General features: G+C 38.1%; 1 protein-coding gene across 1 annotated transcript; it reads left to right on the top strand.

The window, feature by feature from the left end:
- Positions 1-3,255: 3,255 nt before the first annotated feature.
- LOC149836110 (serine/arginine-rich splicing factor RS41-like) lies at positions 3,256-8,534 on the top strand. The gene is made up of 6 exons (XM_090008988.1): positions 3,256-3,383; positions 6,091-6,239; positions 7,267-7,379; positions 7,480-7,715; positions 7,959-8,225; positions 8,333-8,534. Exons 2-6 carry the CDS (start codon positions 6,134-6,136, stop codon positions 8,358-8,360), a joined length of 750 nt encoding a protein of 249 aa, XP_089865114.1. The 5' UTR covers positions 3,256-3,383; positions 6,091-6,133; the 3' UTR covers positions 8,361-8,534.
- Positions 8,535-9,241: the final 707 nt, after the last annotated feature.

Here is a 9,241-nt window from a genome sequence, read left to right as displayed (position 1 = left end):
TTAACAGAACCAAAATACACATGACCAAGTCTAGCATGCCATAATGTAAGAGAGTCAAGCAAGTAAGTAGAAACAAAAACAATCTTATTGAATACATTCAGTTTGAATAGACTATCAAAAACAAAGCCTTTGCCTATAAACACACGGATCTTCGACAATATTAAATTATTGGATTCAAATGCTAACTTAAAATCATGTGTGGTCAGTGAAAAGGTTGATACAAAGTTTTTAGTTATGATAAGAACATGATACACATTCATGACTGTACGACATTTTTCGGATATGAATTGGAGTTCAACAATGTGAGTGATACAACTAAGACTGCAACTCAATGTGCAATACTAGCTACTCCTAATATTGAGTAGACTGGCCACTACGACACGATCATCCTAAACAGCTTCAAGAAAACAACATTGAAAAAGATAAAAAGTGGGAGAGAACACGAAGAACAAAAAAAGAAGGGCTAAGTTCGTTGATGGTTTAACCTTAGGCAATTGGGGTTTATATAAACCCAAATATAACAGTTAGATGACCATTTGCATGGGCCCATAAAGGTCAAATGAGTGGAATGCACCCATTTAAGGCCCAAACGACCACCCATAACAGGCTGCATGCACCCACTCACCATCTCAAAGTACTAAAGATGTTGAGGCTAGCTTTTGAAGCTAGGTGTCACTTTTCAAAAAGGTCAAAAATTACTTTTATTTAAATTAGTTAACCACCAAAATGATTAGGTAAAAATAATTTTTTTTTAAAGATATTTTATGAGGTATAAAATTGTTCAAAAAGAATGATAAAATTATTAGTCAAAATCATGACCAAGACTAAGATCGAAATGGGCCAAGCCCTACCGAATCTGAATCCAAAGCCAAGTCCAAAGTACAAAGTTAAATTGACAAGCCCCTCAAGTTTTTGTCATCTCTACTCATTTTAAACCCAACATGTTTATCAAAAATATTCAACGTGAGACTAAACATATTTCATAAAGTTGATTTTTTCTCTTAAATTCATTTTTCAAAAACAAAGCAAAGAAAGGGTTATTTGGCCAAAAAGCTTGGTTTAAAAGGCTATAAATTTTGAACCAAAACAACAATAGTTTTTGAGTTTTTTATGAATAAAAAAAGCACCTCTGCTGCAAAAATGATAAAACTAGTACTCTTGTTTGATTGCTGTTGAAAGCTATGTGACAAGGATTCTTCAACTTGCACTCATGTCGTGTCCCTTGCATATGATTTTGAATAAAAAATTGCACAAAAATAAGGTATTTTGTGTCATTTTACCCGTGTCCTTGTGACAGGTTGAAAGTTTGGACGCTAGCTCGTGCCAGCTTCCGACTTACTTAACAATGGTTAGACTGCCGTGTTAGCCAAGCCTCTTCCTCAACGATCGATCCCTAACGCTCTACTGTCAACGGATAGATATTTAATCGTAGATAATTACAATAGCTAGGGGAATGATAATGTGAGCTAGTACCTACACTAACAATTTTGTAACTAAAGAAGCAGAGAAAGAATTAATCGGTTGGGCATGTAGACCCGTCAGAATCCAGTCAGATCTAATCATTACTTAGTCAAACTTGATTGGATTCAGATTCGGGTTAGAGCTGGATGAGATGTGACAAATCAAATTCGGATCGGATAGCATAAAAATCCGATATTTACATATAACTGGATTCAGATTTTAGTTCGAACTCAAATCTTAGTGAGATTCAGACTCAGATTTGGATGCAACGCCCAATATTGGGTTCATATTCAATTATTAATCGAACTTGAATTTGGCTACCAAATCCCATTAATTGGTTTTGGATTGGATTCAGATGTCGAATTACCTTTGACACGCTGATATCCCTATACTTGGTCCATAGTTCTGGTAGTGGTTTAGCGCTGCTGGGAGGGGAAGCTCTAGGTGGTTGGTAAAAGCTGTCAGTGCACATCTCCCCATGGTGGGATGTTGCAGGTTCAAAACCCCAATGGTACTCTGAAGAATAACTGGTGAGGGTCTGCTTAACCTCAGCTTACCTTTCCAAAAAAACATGAGAGGGAGAAGAGAGGTTTTTTAACTTATTATGCAATAAATTTCGATTTTACCGTGAACATAGTCCAAGTCCAAATAAGATTTGCTGATGTAATATTGAACCCGAATCAGAGATAGATATACGGTGATAGTAGATCTGGTAAAACACCATCAATCAAGGTTTTTACATGTAAAATGTGCAAATTAATCAGTTTAGTAAATCGCTTATTTGAACTCGATCCAGATCCAAATGCGTAAATCTGAATTCTATCTGAAAAACATTTTGGATCGAACTTTAATGATACATATCCAAGAATAATGCTGGATTCAGATTGAAGGTCAAACCTAAGCTGATCCAGTTTGCACCCCTAATCAGAACACATGTAACTAGCTGATAGTAGTAGAGTAGAGATCAGGCAAGGAAGCAGATCTCATGTTCAGCATGACCTGTCCACCCAAGGAGGGTTGACATAGTAGGTGGGGGCCTTGGCTGCTAAACGGGTGGCTAAGGCTCCATTTCCATGGCCGTCCCCCCTTTGCGCAAGCCGATACCCAGTATCAGGAGAAGGGGTTTGCCTCGGAGTTTTACGCTATTGGTATAACCACCTAAGCATGGCAGGATGAGCCAACCATAGTGTCAAATATCGCGAGATTTATGAAATTCTTGCGATAATATCGCCAGAAATTGCTTGAAAGTTTAAAACGACAAATTCTCGTGAGATTTTCAAAATATCGCGAGATTTATGAAAAAAACATAAATACCACGATTTGAACATGATATTTACGTTTTAAACGGTTATTTATCGCGAAAAAATCATGTATTTTTATTTTTAAATAATTTTTATTAATACTTTCTTATAAAAATATTTTTAAATTTATTTTTTATTGCTGAAATTTTGTCAAAAAATGCAAGATTTATGAAATTTTTTCAATTTCTCGTGAGTTTTTGAAAAACGAGAAATTGCCGATAAAAACGTTTGTCACTATGGAGCCAACGCGACCAGGTCTTCAAGCCGTGCTCAGTTTCTTCGGGTTATTAAAAAAAAAAATAGTGAGACCCACCCGGGTCCGACCAATTCAGAGACGAGCTTTTAATGTGCTCAAGGAGAGATATATGAGTGGGCGCGCACGTAAACACTCCTCTACATTTTAAAAATCGGCGAGGAATTGACGAGGATGGAGCACCCCGTGCTAACCCGAGGTCGACTCCAACTGACCCTTGGTTAAATCCGGCTTCTTAGGGTTTTTTTTCCTGATCGTCCTTGGGAATTTTCTTCCTCATTTTAGGTCATGATTGTCAGGGTTTTCTTCCAGCGGAGATCGTGAATTTTTAGGGTTTTCTACGGACGTACTTTCCTTCTTCTTTTCGAGTAAGATCTGATGTTTTGATTCTAGATCTATGTGAATTTGTTCTTGTAGTCGCCTCTTAGTCTTTATTTAGATCTTTGGCAATTGAATCCGTCGTTTCTTCTCTTTGACACATGCGAATCTAGTTTTTTTTTGGAGTAGATTTGCGCTTTTTTAATTCGCTAATTTCCTTGTATTGTGGATCACCTTATGTTATTTGATATTGCTTGGGATTTCTAAGTCGTTTTGATGGATTATTGTAGTAAATTTTTGTATTTGTTGTTTGATCTGCTTCGTTGAGAATTTTTTTGACCGAGATTGCTTCGTTATGCATCTAAGGTAAGGTAAGATGAAATCGCATCTATGATGGATTTGTTTGGATACACGTTTTTTAGCTGGGTAATTTTAGAATATGAGTTGATTCGACAAAAACATTGTTCCCCTGGGGTTTAGCTTCTATTCAGGCCAATATGATGTCCTGACCTGATTGAATGGCCGTGTGTCTGTTAAACGTTTTTGGGTTTCGTTTTGCATGTTTTTGTTGGAAATTGAGTGGGTGGTGTTTGCAACACCTACCCAGAAAGATTGTGATAGATGAAAACTTTGTGAAAACAATGGAGTTGATCTCTGTCGATAGAATCATGAAATGGTTCCTTGGCATTCAAACCATTGCTGCTGGTTGAGTTCCTTTTCCATTGTGTTCTTTTCAAGGTTGGCAAAAAGGGAAACAGAAATCGGAAACGTCTTGGGAAACGAAATCGGGGTTTTCAGGTGCATGCGAAACAGAAACGGGAAACAAATGGGAAACGTTTGACAAGAAAAAACTTACCAAACATGAGAAACATGTATCCCACGAAAGGGAATCGCATTTCCCACATGTTTTGGAAATGCGGTGTTTCCTGGGAAACACATTTCCCATCCTCCTATAGTGTTTCTGGTAACCCTGGTTGTTTTCCTTTTTTTTCTTTTTCTTTCTTTGGGTGGGGAGGGTACTTTTTGATGTGGATGGATCATGGTGAAGATTGAGAGGAATTGAGGAAAACAAAAATCTAGGTGTTGATTGATGGTTTGCAATATGGTATTGATAAGTCTTTACAAAGCGGAAGGCAGTCAAATGTCCATGATATTAGCAAATGCTGGGATGATTGAGAAAACTGATAAAAGAGGAATCATAATAGATTTAGTCAGTGTTGCCTGTTAAATTACTGTACTGCCTTCAATTTATTGGAGATATTAGTGGTTACAGTTGTCAGAAGAGGTGATTAACTATCGATCTGTTGTGGCCAGTGTTATTATATTCCAGCCACGAGTATTGTGTATATGAATATCTCAATGAGTTAGCAAATTGATGGTCATATGGGAGTGCTTTCCAAACATAATATTTTCTGTTTGTTCTGTAAGCATAGTGACTTGTGGTCGTAATTGAGCTTTTGGATTGGCAATTCATGTTTAGATAAATAATTATTTATGCATCCAATATGTAAGATCCGCATTTGAATTGGAACCAGTATACTACTCGACTTGGCTAAAGTGCAGTTTGGAATACTGTGATTAGATCAAGAACTTGGGAGGCACTTGAAAGTTGAGCACTCCGTTATTTTGGTTTGTTTCCATCTTTTGTATAGCGATGGTTTCCTATTGAGCTGTCAATTGGGAAATGGTCATTGGTTCTTGCCAATTCCATGGATAGTGAGATGGAGCTTTTGCTCAGCCCAGCGGAATTTAAGTTGCCTCTGTGATTCATGTGGTATCCAGTTTATAAGCAGCAGTTTGGTTTGGCTTGGCTTGGTTGGTTTTTGTTCTCCTCCTATTAATACAAATAAGGCTGTCAGCAATGAGCCTAGAACATGAAAGATACTTCAGAATTTCGTGTTTTTTTCTTTTTTCTTTTGCAAAAATGTCATAGTAATGACAAATATTCAAGTTTTTCTTGTCCAAAATGATTCCTTTTTTCTCTAAAAATATCACAAATAAAATCAGGATATTCTGAATGCTTGTGTTTTCTGTTTAAAATCTAGAATAATTAATATATCAAGGTTTTCTCATGAGTAAATTGAACTTGTAATGTTAATCCAACCATCTCATGATATAAGCAATGTGTAGACAAGCAAATTTAATTTATTGGATTTTGACATTATTTGCTTGTCTATTACAACCAAAAGCGAATGGTTTTATAAGTTTCTGTTTTTATTTGTTTGCTACTTTATTACACTGCACACAGTGTGTTTCATCAATACCTAGTGTTTCCCTTTATTATTATTATTGTTGTTGTTGTTGTTGTTGTTATTATTATTATTTGTACTTAGATCTTGCTTGTAAAGATGCAAGGAGAAAATTTTTGAAGTTCTTGCCTGAATTTCATTGCTGAGAAAATGTTGTCTACATATCTTCTTTAACTTTATGCATAAGTGCAGCATTTCACTTGAGCAGGCTGCCGTCGATGTGCCTGGATATTTCAGAATCCTGTTTTAAGAAATACCATTTGCTAGTAGCTGTGGTTATACCTAAATGCTGTTTGTATATATGATATCCTAAGAAATGTGTTATATTCTAGCATGTAGATCTCACTCATCACTGAGTCACTGACTGTCTCTTGATCACTTTGTGGTTTATCTAACATGCATGGAATACTCAGGCTTCGGCAAATCTATCATGGATATATGCTTCATCAAATCCTTTTCGAAAGACTTTTTTTTATTTTGGGTGAGTATCTCATTTTAACTACTACAGGGAACCTTGACAATTCTTTTGCTGAGTTTGGTGTTTGGAGAAAATGCGGCCTGTCTACTGTGGAAACTTTGACTTCGATGCTCGACAATCTGAAATAGAGCGACTCTTCAGCAGATATGGGAAGGTGGAAAGGGTAGATATGAAATCAGGTAAGTGATTTTGTCGTTGATACATTCTTATTCTGTTATGATTAAAAAGCTGTTGTACTTTTTATCTTTTTCTCGGTATGCCACTGAAAATGGTTCTTAGTGTCCTAAATAGGGCCAATTTAGCTTCTAAAGATGCACACTTGTGTTCCAAACACGAAACAGCTCATCTTGTTCACAAATGATATCTGAGTGGAGCAGAAGTTAAATTCAGTTCATTGTATCAGATGGCATTTGTAGTTTGAAATTACTCAATTAGATCATTAATAGTTTCGTCAACGACAAAGCCTCCATTCAAGCAAAGGCGTTTCATCCTTCCATGAAGGTGGTACTTCTACTACATTGACTACCAGTTGTACTGCAGCGGTCAGGCTACAGATGCAGGAACATGTGATGGTTCTCTGGTTGAGTCCCTATGGGGGTCAGAATAAAAGTTTTGAAAAGCGAATATTTTGTTTCAGTTTAAGCCCCCAACTCAACAATTTCTTTGACGCAGGAATTCTTGGAGCATCCAAGCCCTTCCTGGCTGATGGGCTCATGTGCATTACCTTTCCTGCCCGTGCCCGTGCTTCATCTTCTATTGTCTTTCAGAAGAGCTGATCTGATCCACAATGGCATCATCTTACATTTCCCTCAAGCAATCATTTCCTTTCATTCCTCATGACCTATGCCCAGGTCTTCAGTTTCAGACACGTTTCAAGGTAGAAACCATGCCACTTTGCAGCCAGGAAGGAGAATTTATGGTGTACGCTCTCTTATTGGATGACCTGCCATCACCCACTTTTGGATATTGTTTCTTGACACAATTTAGTTCAGTATGCAAGGTCTGTTCTTATGTTTCTGGTCTGCTAGTTTTTAGCTTTTGAAGAGATGGTGAGTGGTGGCATGAGTTTTTGCACGAAGTTGGTCTATCCTTAGTAGGGCCATTTATCCCTTGCCATGTGGAAGAAGCCTCTTACTTGAGATATATGCATATCATTCTGCATCTCTCATGTTATATTATACACAATTGGTGGCTTCTCTGTATCAGGCTTTGCATTCATATATATGGATGATGAACGCGATGCAGAAGATGCTGTACGTGCACTTGATGGGACAGAGTTTGGTAGGCATAGCCGTCGGCTTCGAGTTGAATGGACAAAGGTGCATTATTTTCCTATTTTGCTCTGCTTACTAAACATGTATCCTTGATGGTGTGTTTGTTGACTTGTATATTTCATGGTTTTCTCAATGTGTGCTGCAGCAAGAGCGTGGTGGTCGCAGATCTGCTGGTTCAAGAAGATCTGCTGCTAACTCGAGACCGACAAAGACTCTATTTGTTATAAACTTTGATCCAATCAATACAAGAGTAAGAGACATTGAGAGGCACTTTGATCCATTTGGAAAAGTTCTGAACGTAAGAATCAGAAGGAATTTTGCATTCGTTCAATATGAATTACAAGAGGATGCAACAAAAGCACTGGAAGCGACAAACCAGAGGTTATTGTTACTCCATTTTTTTATTATTGCTAATATATGTTGTATAGATTTTTTTTAATTGCCAATGCACATCACTACTATCTATTATGCCCACTCGATCTCGAAATGGGCAACAGAAATTCAATAAATCTATCAAATTCCATTTGATTTTTGTTAATATAGCATTGTTTAATGTAGCTGGAGAGCTCTTGTTTGTGGTTTGTTGACAGTGGAGTTTTTCTCCTTTCTCTTCATGATTTGTAGCAAGCTGATGGATCGAGTTATTTCTGTCGAGTATGCTGTGCGTGACGATGATGAGCGAAGAAATGGCTATAGCCCCCAGCGAGGACGAGATCGAACCCCAGACAGGAGAAGTCGTGACCATGGGCGATCCCCAAGTCCTTATGTCCAAGTTAGTGAGCGGGCTAGCCCTGACTATGGTCATGCTCCTAGCCCCTACACAAGGCCGGAAAATAAGGGTAGCCCCAACCATGGTAGAGCTGAAAGCCCTGTCTTTGATAGATATCGCAGGTGAGTCTTCAGCAATGTTATTATTGTTATTGTTATGATTTAGCTTCTCTTCTCTACTCATTTTCAGTCTTCTCGTTTTGACAATAAGTTTTTTATCATTTAACCAGCCGATCTCCTGTTCGATCAAGGTCGTGAGTTTGAGAGAGTTGATGGAAAGATTTCCTAAACTGTTTAACTGTTTTAATCCTGGTTGATGAGCACCCCTAGGTTTATGTTTTTGATATACTCTAAGACATTAGGTACATTGTACTGTTATACAGGTGCCATTCATTATGTGGGAATACAATTGAGTTTTGAGGGGCCTCTGATGTGGGAGTTTGTCCTTTTAGCTTTTTTTATTCTGGATTGGGCCTTCGCACAAGGCTGACCTCCTGCTAGGTTTCTTTCTATTGCCTTAGCCGATAAAACCTGATGGTGTTCCTGGTCAAGTCAAATATGCAGTTTGTTTGCTGATGCTTATGTATGTTTGCATGTTTGTTTGTTTGTTTTTTCAATTTATTGCCCAAAGAAACTGCATTCAGGATCGATACCCTGTCATGCTGGCTCAGCCTGCCATTACCCAAGGCTGTTGTGCCAGAGGTGTAAAACTTTGAGGCTAGGGCCCTCGCCCTAGGCCCTATGTTTGTGTGTTTGTTATAGTTATGCATTCATGTATGCTACGGTGCACACTTTGAGTTTATGATGATGATGTTTTTCCACAGGATTTTGTACTGACTGGTTTTTATTTATTTTACTTGTATAAGAAACCTGGGGAATCAAGGCCCCCTATATTCCTGGAAGTGTGTACAGTCAAATTTGGATTACAAGCCATTCGGGTGTCTTGTCCTACACAATCAGCATACAACAGACATGGTAACCTATGATCAAACCTGCATGCCGTTTTACTGAGAGACGCATGCTAAAGTGGAGCATGAGCCAGCCCAGCCGGGTAAGGTGTTGGGCTGGTCCCAGGCTGCAAAGTATAGGCCCGTGAAGGAAAGCTCGCTTTCTAGGGCTAGGCTTAAGCCTGGGTAAAT

Source organism: Nuphar pumila, chromosome 6, assembly GCF_984573655.1.
Source record: "Nuphar pumila chromosome 6, dmNupPumi1.hap1.1, whole genome shotgun sequence".
Taxonomy (NCBI): domain Eukaryota; kingdom Viridiplantae; phylum Streptophyta; class Magnoliopsida; order Nymphaeales; family Nymphaeaceae; genus Nuphar; species Nuphar pumila.
This window is presented reverse-complemented; position numbering and strand designations above follow the sequence as displayed.